Source organism: Hordeum vulgare, chromosome 6H (genome assembly GCF_904849725.1).
Source record: "Hordeum vulgare subsp. vulgare chromosome 6H, MorexV3_pseudomolecules_assembly, whole genome shotgun sequence".
In the NCBI taxonomy this organism is placed as follows: Eukaryota; Viridiplantae; Streptophyta; class Magnoliopsida; order Poales; family Poaceae; genus Hordeum; species Hordeum vulgare.
The window spans coordinates 316,131,177-316,142,590 of record NC_058523.1 but is presented as its reverse complement, the minus strand read 5'-3'; the positions used below and the strand labels follow the sequence as shown (position 1 = coordinate 316,142,590).

The 11,414-nt window shown below is 41.8% G+C and overlaps 1 protein-coding gene across 2 annotated transcripts; it reads right to left on the bottom strand.

Moving 5' to 3' along the window:
• Positions 1-8,711: 8,711 nt before the first annotated feature.
• Positions 8,712-11,174, bottom strand: LOC123402996 (F-box/kelch-repeat protein At1g22040-like). Of its 2 annotated transcripts, none has more exons than XM_045096973.1 (2): positions 10,950-11,174; positions 8,712-10,458 (listed from the first exon to the last, which is right to left on the bottom strand). In XM_045096973.1, the coding sequence occupies exon 2, from the start codon at positions 10,349-10,351 to the stop codon at positions 8,969-8,971; it is 1,383 nt and encodes a 460-aa protein (XP_044952908.1). In that variant the 5' UTR covers positions 10,352-10,458; positions 10,950-11,174; the 3' UTR covers positions 8,712-8,968. The 2 variants fall into 2 exon arrangements, with proteins under 2 accessions (XP_044952908.1, XP_044952907.1); XM_045096972.1 differs by having other exon boundaries at positions 8,712-10,405.
• Between the last annotated feature and the right edge of the window lie 240 nt (positions 11,175-11,414).

Sequence of the window (11,414 nt, the reverse complement as noted above, 5' to 3'; positions counted from 1 at the left end):
CGAATCGCATAAAACCGGGGAATTTTTGAATAGTCACTAGGTTACCTCAATGGGGATGTGCATATCCCCAACAAGCAAATCATACTTCATCTTAATAGTAGGTATAGGGCATTCAAAGATCCCAATAAGAATCGATGAAGTTTTTTCAATAGCATTGATGCAATGTACTCGATATTGTTTCTTCGGAAAGTGCACCGTATGCTCATTACCATTGACATGGAAAGTGACATTGCCTTTGTTGCAATCAATAACAGCCCCTGCAGTGTTTAAAAAGGGTCTTCCAAGGATGACCACCATGGCATCATCCTCGGGAATATCTAGAATAACAAAGTCCGTTAAGATAGTAACGTTAGCAACCACAACAGGCACATCCTCGCATATGCCGATAGGGAAAGCAGTTGATTTGTCGGCCATTTGCAAGGAGATTTTAGTGGGTGTCAACTTATCCAATTCAAGTCTATGATAAAGAGAGAGAGGCATAACACCAACACCAGCTCCAAGATCGCATAAAGCAGTTCTAACGTAGTTTCCTTTAATGGAGCAAGGTATAGTGGGCACTCTGGGATCACCTAGTTTCTTAGGAGTTCCACCCTTGAAGGTGTAATTAGCGAACATGGCTCCTTCATGTACTTAGCATAAGGAGACATTTTGAGCATATTTGTCAAACGCATTTGCAGAAAGACAGGTCTAATCATTTCAACAAATCGCTCAAAATCCTCATCATCCTTTTTCTTGGATGGTTTGGGAGGAAAGGGCATGGGTTTATGAACCCATGGTTCCCTTTATTTACCATGCTTCCTAGCAATGAAGTCGTTCTTATCATATCTCCTATTCTTAGGTTGTGGGTTACCAAGATCAATAGGTTCAATCTCCAGATCCTTATCATTGTTAGGTTGAGCATCATCATGAACACCACTATCGATATTATCATTAGGCTCATGTTCATCACCAGATTGTGTTTCGGCATCAGAAACAGAGATATCATTTGGATTCTCAGGTGTAACAGCAACAGGGTTGCTAGCATGCAAGTTCCTATCATCTTTATTTTTCTTCCTAATACTAGGATGACTAGGTGCCTCAGTGCTAACTCCTTGAGGATCTTGTTCAATTCTCTTAGGATGACCCTCAGGATACAAAGGTTCTTGGGTCATTCTACCACCTCTAGTGACGACTCTAACATAATTGTCATTCAACTCATTGAGCAACTAATTTTGAGCCTTAATTACTTGTTCTACCTGAGTAGTGACCATAGAGGCATGCTTACTCAAAAGCTTAAGGTCATTGACATTTCTATCCACACAAGCACTTAAATGACTAAGCATATGAGCATTCTATTCCAATTGTCTGCTAACATAATCATTGAAACTTTGTTGTTTGACAACAAAGTTATCAAATTCATCTAAGCATAAGCTAGCAGGTTTATCAAAAGGAATATCACTCTCATTGAATCTACGAAGAGAATTTACCTCTACTACCTGTGTCGGGTTATCAAGACCATGTATTTCTTCGATAGGTGGTAGATTCTGGACATCTTCAGATTTAATACCCTTCTCTTTCATAGATTTCTTGGCTTCTTGCATATCTTCAGGACTGAGGAATATGATACCTCTTTTCTTCGGAGTTGGCTTGAGAGGTGGTTCGGGAGTAGTCCAAGCATTCTCATTGCACAAGATATTATTCAAGAGAATCTCAGCTTGTTCCACAGTTCGTTCCCTGAAAACACAACCAGCACAACTATCTAGGTGGTCCCTAGAAGCATCGGTTAGTCCATTATGGAAGATATCAAGTATTTCATTCTTCTCAAGAGGGTGATCAGGCAAAGCATTCAGTAGCTGGACAAGCCTCCCCCAAGCTTGTGGGAGACTCTCTTCTTCAACTTGCACAAAGTTATATATACCCTGCAAGGCAGCTTGTTTCTTATGGGTAGGAAAATATTTCTCAGATAAGTAGTAGATCATATCCTGGGGACTACGCACACAACCAGGAGCAAGAGAAGTGAACCAAGTCTTAGCATCATCCTTTAGCGAGAAAGGAAACAGCTTAAGGATATAATAGTGGCGGATCTTTTCCTCACTCATGAATAGGGTGGCTATATCGTGCAGCTCAGTAAGATGTGCTACAACCGTTTGAGACTCATAACCATGAAAAGGATCAGATTCGACCAAAGTGGTTAACTCAGGATCGACAGAGAATTCATAATCCTTATCGGTCACAAAGATAGGCGAAGTAGAAAACTTAGGATCGTATTTCATTCTAGCGTTGAGAGATTTTTGTTTCCACTTACGCAGTAATTTCTCAAGATAATAGCTATCCTTACAAGCAAGAAAGTCCTCAACTACCTCTCCCTCCATAACATAACCCTCAGGTATATTAGGCAATTCATATCTAGGAGAGCTAGTTCTAACAGGTGAAATAGCGGGTTCTACTTTAATAATCTCAGCAGTTTCAGAAGTATCATCACATTTAGCAGTAACTCTAGCAATTTGTGCATCAAGGAATGCACCTAGTGGCAAAGCAGTTTCAAGCAAAGCATCATCACAAGCATCATGGATAGCAGAAGTAGCATCATCAAGCACAGGCGACATATCAGAATTTCTAGCAGGTGGTGGTGTCACAAACTTACTCATAACTGAAGGTGAATCAAGTGCAGAGCTAGATGGCAGTTCCTTACCTGTCCTCGTAGTTGAGGGCAAGACTTTAGTTTTTGGATCTCTCGGATTCCTCATAGTGATCAACAGGCGTAAATCCCAAGTGACTCAAAGAATAGAGCTAGGCCTCCCCGGCAATGGCGCCAGAAAATAGTCTTGATAACCCACAAGTATAGGGGATCGCAACAGTTTTCGAGGGTAGAGTATTCAACCCAAATTTGTTCATTCGACACAAGGGGAAGCAAAAGAATATTCTCGAGTATTAGAAGTTGAGTTGTCAATTCAACCACAACTGAAAGACTTAGTATCTGCAGCAAAGTTTCAGTAGCAAAGTAGTGTGATAGCAAAAGTAGCAACGGTAACAGTAGCAATAGTAACAGCAGTAGCGGTAACAGTAGCAGCAGTGACAGCAGTAGCGACAAAGTAACGTAGCAAGGACCAGTAGGAAAAACTCATAGGCATTGGATCAGTGATGGATAATTATGCCGGATGATATTCATCATGTAACAGTTATAACATGGAGAGAGATGTAACTAGCTCCAGTTCGTCAATGTAATGTAGGCATGTATTTTGTATATATTGATACGTGCTTATGGAAAGAACTTGCATGACATCTATTGTCTATCCCTCCCGTGGCAGAGGGGTCCTAATGGAAACTACGGGATATTAAGGTTCTCCTTTTAATAGAGAACCGGAACAAAGCGTTAGCACTTAGTGAATACATGAACTCCTCATACTATGGTCATCTCCTAGAGTGGTACCAGCTATTGTCACTCTGGGGTTGCCGGGTCATAACACATAGTAGGTGACTACAACTTGCAAGATAAGATCAAGAACACACATATATTGACGAGAACATAATAGGTTCAGATCTGAAATCATGGCACTCGGGCCCTAGTGACAAGCATTAAGCATGGCAAAGTAGTAGCAACATCAATCTCAGAACATAGTGGATACTAGGGATCAATCCCCATCAAAACTAACTCGATTACATGATAGATCTCATCCAACCCATCACCGTCCAGCAAGCCTACGATGAGATTACTCACGAACGATGAAGAGCATCATGGAATTGGCGATGAAGGAAGGTTGGTGATGACGACGGTGACGATCTCCCCTCTCCGGAGCCTAGAACGGACTCCAGATCTGCCCTCCAGAGGAAGAACAGGTGGCGGCGGTGCCTCCGTATCATAAAACGCGATGAACTCTTCTCCTTGATTTATTTTTTCAGGCGAAAGAGATTAAATAGAGCTGGAATTGGAGGCGGCGGAGCCCCGAGGGGCTCACAAGCCTGCCAGGCACGACCAGGGGGGCCCGCGCCTCATGGGCTTGTGGTCTCCTTGCTCCACGTCTCTGGTTGACTCTTGCGCCAGTATTTTTTATACATTCCACAAAAAATCCTCGTAAATTTCCAGGTTATTCCGAGAACTTCTATTTCTGCGCAAAAACAACACCATGGCAATTCTGCTGAAAACAACGTCAGTCCTGGTCAGTTCCATTCAAATCATGCAAATTAGAGTCCAAAACAAGGGCAAAAGAGTTTGGAAAAGTAGATACGATGGAGACGTATCAATCATGTTGGTAAAGGAGATATTAATCTCAAGCATGTTCGTATGGACAAACAATTGGTTGATGTATTTACCAAACCACTTGATGAGAAAGTATTTTTTTTCATTTGAGTAGTGAGTTGAACGTGATTGATGCTTCAAACTTGATCTAGACTCACTCAGATAAATGCAAGGGAATGAGCTTACTTGATTATTCCGTAATGCTATTGATATGACACCATCCTATATCTTGGAAAACTATGCTCCCTTGTATAGCATCGAATCTTTTCTAGGTACTTGGAAGAACTACACTCTACAAGATTGACATCAACTCACATCAAAAGCAATCTTGTCATGGCCAAGTATCAACAACCTCTTCTTCGGAGATGAAGGTAGAAGACAACAAAATCATATCCTTGACAACTACTTGATGATTGAATTCACTCTTTTCATTTTGATATATTATGTTCTTCCTTGCATGACTGACCAATGTAGGTGAAAAGTGAATCAAAACAATAAGGATAGCTCCCAACTCAAGATGATCATCATCAACATTGAGCATCCATGACAAGTTCACCTACTTGCCACGTCATCAACATCATTCGAAGGTATGTACTCATATCCTTGATAAATATTTACACCAAGACATGAGGTAAAGAAACTCAAGTGATATGAAGACATTAAAATGCTTAATTGAAAAATATAACCCCATTTTGCGCCTAACGATGATTATGACCTATGATCAAGCAATCTTGCTAGGCTCCTCAAGTCAATAAACTCTAATATAGGTGACCTAATCACCGCCCAACATCTAGATGTAGATTCTTGTAGGATTCATGTTTTGGATGCATGCTTTCTTGGAACAATTCAATTCTCATCTATATGTGTATAGACATTTCAAATTTTTTAATAATAATCTGTGTTCTCTTTTATTGATCCAAACTTTTGAGTATCTTGTGTCCATTTGAGTTAAGAAGTTGAATTTTTAATTGCAATTCGTTCTCTCCGTTTGGGAAACTTGGTCTAACCGAAATCTACGAGAGGCCTAAGATCAATTTCACTCCTACCGAACCATATTTCCTTGGAGCCTTCAAATTTCAATACTACCAGAGTTCTTATTTATTTTACTGGATTTATGCCAAAGGGGTGTATAATTGTGATCCCACAATTATCAAGGGGGAGAAAACTTTAAGAGGGAGAAACTTCAGTGATCCCACAACATAAGGGGAGAACCTTCAAGGCACCCTTATCTAATTGAAAGGGGGATAAATTTCAAGGAACCCTTATCTATACTGAAGGGGGAGTTAAGGAACTTGAAAATGCTGAAATTGATGAAAATTTTGAATCACCTATTACACCTTGTTGTAGTAGACAATGAAGAAGTCGTCATACTAAGGACCCATAGGACCAACGCAGTAGAACAACAACCTTAGTCAATAAAGAGAAACGTAGATCAAAGGGATCCAACCCAAAGACACACAAACATACACGAATGAAGACCGACCCGAGCAGATTCACCAAAGACAACCACCTACCCAATCCCGCGAGATTCGTGAGAGACACACCACCCCACACCCTTTGGTGATGTTGGACGCACCACAGAGACATGGACTAGGCATGGAGAAACTTTTTGTTTAGCCACAATCCGTAGAACAATTGTTCTACGATATTTTTCATTAGAGTAAAATGCATCATAAGTCCTAAAATTATTAGAGGTGTGTCAATTTAGTCTTACAACATTGAAACTGCAGTTATGAGTCCTAAAACTATTGGAGGTGTGTCAGTTTAGTCCTATAACTTAAAAACCGCAATTTTGGGTCCTAAAACTATTGGAGGTGTGTCAGTTTAGTCCTACAACTTTCAAACTATAGTTTTGGGTCGCAAAACTATGTAAGTTTGTTCATTCTAGGTCCTAAGATTGCAAGGCCATCATTAAACCACGGATGTGTCGCTTGGAGATGCTTGGATTGGTGCCACGTTGAACCAATGGACCCACGAGGTTAACTTATGAAAGATAAATATGCAAGAAAACCCCTAGAGCGTTATATCCCCTTGTTCTCACATCCTTGTCTTTTCCCACACATAGAATGTTCAGAGGCGACGGTACGGAAGCCATCCGTGGCATCATGGCTTGAGCTCCAACGAGTAGGGTAGACCAGTCATCTGAGCCTCAGCAAACAGTAGCAAAGCGACACGTCACACAATGTCCAATTACTACCCACATGTTGTTGTTGTTGGGGATGTGTCACTCTCGCCGACCTTCGGGTCGTCTTTACAGTTTTCGCGCACTCCTTCATGTCGTCTGGCAACAATGACAACTCCCCACATGTGGCCATGCACGTGCCCGAACAACAGCTTGCACGACTGGCTCTATGGCAAGGGTGTCGTGCATAGACGATGTCGTGAGAGAGAGAGAGGGTGAGTGGGATGGCGTCCTCCATCCAGATTTTCACAGGATCTCCCCAGCGGTCGTGTCGTGGAGAGGGATGTCGTCCTCCATGCCGACTCACTCGGCATCTCCTCGGCGGTCGCGCCAAATCTCTGAGTGAGGCTGCCCTGCAGCCCATCGCCATGCGGGTGGTGGGCCTATAGATTGCAGCACACACTACCACATGGAAGCCAACAAACCATTTTTGAGGAAGTAAACACATATAAGGGGCTCATTTGAAAAAATGCACCATGGATGCTGGTCATAGAAGCTTAGGATCTGAGACGAACAAACTTACATAGTTTTGTTACCCAAAACCGCACTTTTCAAGTTATAGGACTAAACTGACACACCTCCAATAGTTTTGAAACCCAAAACGCAGTTTCAGAGTAATATGACTAAATTGGCACACCTTGGATAGTTTTAGGACCAAAAATTGCAGTTTCAAAGTTATAGGACTAAACTGACACACTTCGATAGTTTTAGGACTTGCGATGCATTTACTAAGAAATAAATATTTACAAAGAGAGAAAACAAGAAGAACAAAAGAAGACTAATCTGACAAATCATCCTACTCCAATCCTAGGAAACATGATCACCGAAAGGTGTGTTCTAAAAATGTGAATCAATCCAGCTCTTAAGAGTCTTAATATTCTTGACCTTGACTCTGCGCAAAAGAAGATTAAGGTCTTGTTAAAAAAGCACTCTCCAAGAACATAAATTAGGCATCACTCCTTTGAATTATTTTCCATTTCTTTGCATCCATATATTCCAGCTCCCCAAGATGACAATATCCAGGGCTATAGTCTCGGGAATTCTTAACAACTGAGCACAATCTCATCAAACGGTAAAACCCCCACGTTTCCTACGTGGGAGAATGGTGCTTCAACAATCTTGTGCAAAGGTACACTCCCAGAGTAAATGCATTGATGTTTCCTCAATATGCTCATGTCACATTAGATGTATGATTGAAGTTGCATTGTTCTTCTCCTGAGCATATTTGTTGTACTAGTCATGTCATGTAGTAGAAGCCAAAAGAAGATTTTGTGTCATACTCTCCTAGCACCCTTCCAAAACCATTTAAAGATAATATGGGCTTCATTTCGAGTCTCGAGAGCTTTATAAACTTGAATGGATGAGTAAGAATTTTGTCAAGTGACACAACTCCAAATATCAGGTGCTTGATCCCTTGAAGTTGTTGTAGGCTCCCTTAGATTTCTTTGAATCACTCAAATGCTTGCTCCGAGAGAGGAATGTGAAATTGAGTTTGTATATCTTCTATCTGAATCATCTCATACAATGTCACTTTATCTTTCCTTGGATAAGAAAAATAATTGAGGGTATAGTTGATTAAGCGGCCTATCCTCTCATTTTATTTTATTTTTAAGGAGTCGTCGTCAGGACATAAACCCCAATAAAACTTGAAGAACCGCCTAAAAACAGAAACCTCTCGCTGCAAAGGTCGAGATCCATCGCGTTCCCATGGCCCTAAGACCATAGAAGACGTGGCAGATCGACAGCGCCGTCACCTGCGACAGGAACCCTAGCCGCCTTTTTCTTGCGAGGAGAAACAAAGGGGTGGAGATCTTTCTTAACTCCAACTTTCAAAAGATTGACCAAGTTCATAGATAAAAGAACCAATATTCATGATACCAAATTATTAGTATTATTAGATCCGCCATGGAATATATTTTAAATATTATATTTATTTGGTGTTGTAAATGTTGTTAATTTTTAATATAACTTTACAACATTTGACTTAAGTCAATGAGAATATGAGAATAAAAAGGAACGGAGAAGCTCGCATGCGGGCACACGATAGCCCCAACATTTGTGGACTTGGTGAGCCATGTTGGATAGCTAAAATTATTTGCACCGGCCAGTTTGAACATTTGTGGGTGAATAGGTGATCAGACAATTTTCGTGAGCCATGTTGGATAGCTAAAATTATGTGCACCGCCAGTTCGAACATTTGTGGGTGAATAGGTGATACGCGTTATGCATGCAATGGTTGCCAAAAAGGTACATATATAGTGTATACCAAAAGTCTCTAGAGCTTAAGTTCTGATACAGAATGACTGATGGGCATTTACCAAATTCCTCACTGTGCAAAGGACATTCAATAGTACAGTAATATTGCCTTGCATGCATATGCAATGGTTGCCAAAAAGGTACATATATGACTATATAAGTATATATGACATTGTCTAAGCAATGAGTTGACTTGCAAGAATCTAAATACGCGTAATGTATATATATTACCCCCAATTAATTATATGCAACATTGTCTCAGTGACTCTATAAGTATATTGGAAAAATCCCAGTGCCAGCAGCAACTCATCATTTTAAACATTGAGAACCTGACAACTAATAAGCTCAGCAGCCCCAAAGTTCTTTGAGGCTACTATGTTCCATAAGACGTTTCCTTCAGGCACATCGTTTCCTGTGTTATTCTCCAATACAGCTTGAATAACTTGAAGATTATTGTTTGCCTCTTTTGTAATAACATGGAGCCTCCCATGAAGGCCAGTGAGTAAATAAGGAGACTCCGCATCAGTGAAATCATGAACTGGAATGTGTGGTACCATAGTTCTCCAGACATCTTCTTCAGCATCGTACCTTTTTATCTGTCCACTGTCCAAGGAGCTCGAAGGCTCCAACGTATAAAGTTCATCATTGACTACAACACCTAATTTTGTCCCTGCTTGTCTTGCTGGCCATCCATCGCCAAGACCATCTGGCATAGTTGACCAAGAGTTTAATTCGGAGTCATAGATTTCACCTCCAATATCAAAAAAGAAAGGCCATGAGTACAGACTCTGAGGAACATAGAGCTTCCCGTTATAGGATGCCATCCCAGTGGCGATAGGCTTCAGCACATCGGCCAAGAAAGCTGTCGGTAATACCTGTGCTTTCACAAAAGGCATTTCCGGCAACTCACTCCATAAACCAGTTTTCGGATCAAACACTTCACCCGACCGTAGAGGAAGCAATCCATTCCGACCCCTACTAACACCACCAACCACATATAACTTACTCTCCAATAATGATGCCTTAGAGAAAGCCCTACCAGATATCATCGGGTTAACTTCCTGCCACAAATTGTGACAAGGGTCATACCTCCACACGCAATCCAAGGCAACAGCTTTGGAAAACCCCCCTAAGACATACAAGCAACCATCAGCAACCCCGACAGAGCACCCACAAAATGGCATTTGGTCCAATCCATATCGGCGGCAAAACCATCCCCTAAAGAAATCAGCAATCCTAATGCTTGAGCCCACAACATTCCACATCTGAAATGCAGAACACCGTGTCCTCCCAGTGGAGTCCGCCTCATTGGCGAATAAAGGCATGGATGGCAGCCTTTGCCATTTCTGGAACAATGGATCGAGGGCATAGCATTCAAGCTTATTTGCCTCGACTCTGGTAAGTATATACAACCATTCTTCAGTTAACCCAAGCTCTCTTCTTAGCTGGGCAAGTTCAGAGCCGGTGATTGCCGCCTTCCAAGTTCGGCTAACCATCTTCATCTTTAGGTAATAAATCCGTGGTAATCTCGCTAGAATTTGAAATGAAAGCTCATCAGGAAGAGTTGGAATTATCCTCGAATATGACCCACAGTCATATGTGGTTATCTTGGCCCTTTTGTTTAAAACTGATCCATGTACCTCGTCTGAATCCACGGATCGAGTCTTACTGGTTGCAGTGCTTAGATAAGAGCCCATCCTGTCTCGTTTATCTTCAAATTCAGACAACTCGCTGTGGTGTCATCCCTCAACCTGGTTTGGAAAGGGTGGGAAATGAAATTATATGCATATCGGCTTCACCATACCTGAAAAAACATAATAGTACTGCAGAAAAGCTCCAATAGGACTAACATACAAGTTGCATTTGTTAACAAAAAGAATCCAATTGAACAGTACGAGGACACCATGTTTCAACTACTACTTGGGCTAACAGTAAGAAAAATAAAATCTACAAGCCTCAACCACGAGCGTAGGACCACGTCTAGTGCCAGAAACCTCAACAGTTCTAACCAAATTCGTCTGAAATTTATATGGTCGAAAAACAAATGGAGACAAATTTGATCAAACACCTTTTCCCACAGCCAATTCCACCCTAGAGGCCAAATCCAAGCAGACCAGACCTAACTACTACGCCCACCAGTTCATCAATCTATTATCAGAAGATCCCCACCTGGCATAAACAACCTAGTCGGACGCCCTACGGAGCCGTCCTGTCCCACGGGGTCGCAAGACATCTGATGCAGATTCATATTACTCGAACGATTAGAGCGGGGAATTGGGACCAATCGAGGCTTACCGAGAGAGGATCCACAGAGTAGAGGGTGCAGGAGGACTGGATACGAGTAACTGCTCGACGATCTCGCCGTGCCCGGTGGACGAGCGCCGGGTGGGTGGCGTGGCGGAGGGGAAACGAAGCAAAGGGAGGACCGCTTCGGCGGAGGGCGGCAGGTTCGCAGGGAATGGGTGGAGCGCTGGAGGCGGCCGGCCAACCTTTGCGTGCAGACGTCGTGTTGCAGCCCATCTGGAATCCATCGGGTCCACCGCCCAGGGAAAGGCATTGGCAAATGATTTTGGGAAAATTTTGTTTTTGCCACAGCCAATTTTTCTTATGTCATTCTCGATTTTGACATTTCACTTTTATTACTCTTAGTTTTTGACAATTATCACAACTGTCATTTTCCAAGAATTAGCTTTTGACATTTAGTGGCAAAAACAAAACCATTTTATTTCACTTTTGCCAATAGTGATATTTGTCAAAAGC

Excerpts from the sequence above, each read along its gene's own strand:
- LOC123402996 (XM_045096973.1), bottom strand. The coding sequence starts at position 10,351 with ATGGGCTCTTATCTAAGCACTGCAACCAGTAAGACTCGATCCGTGGAT.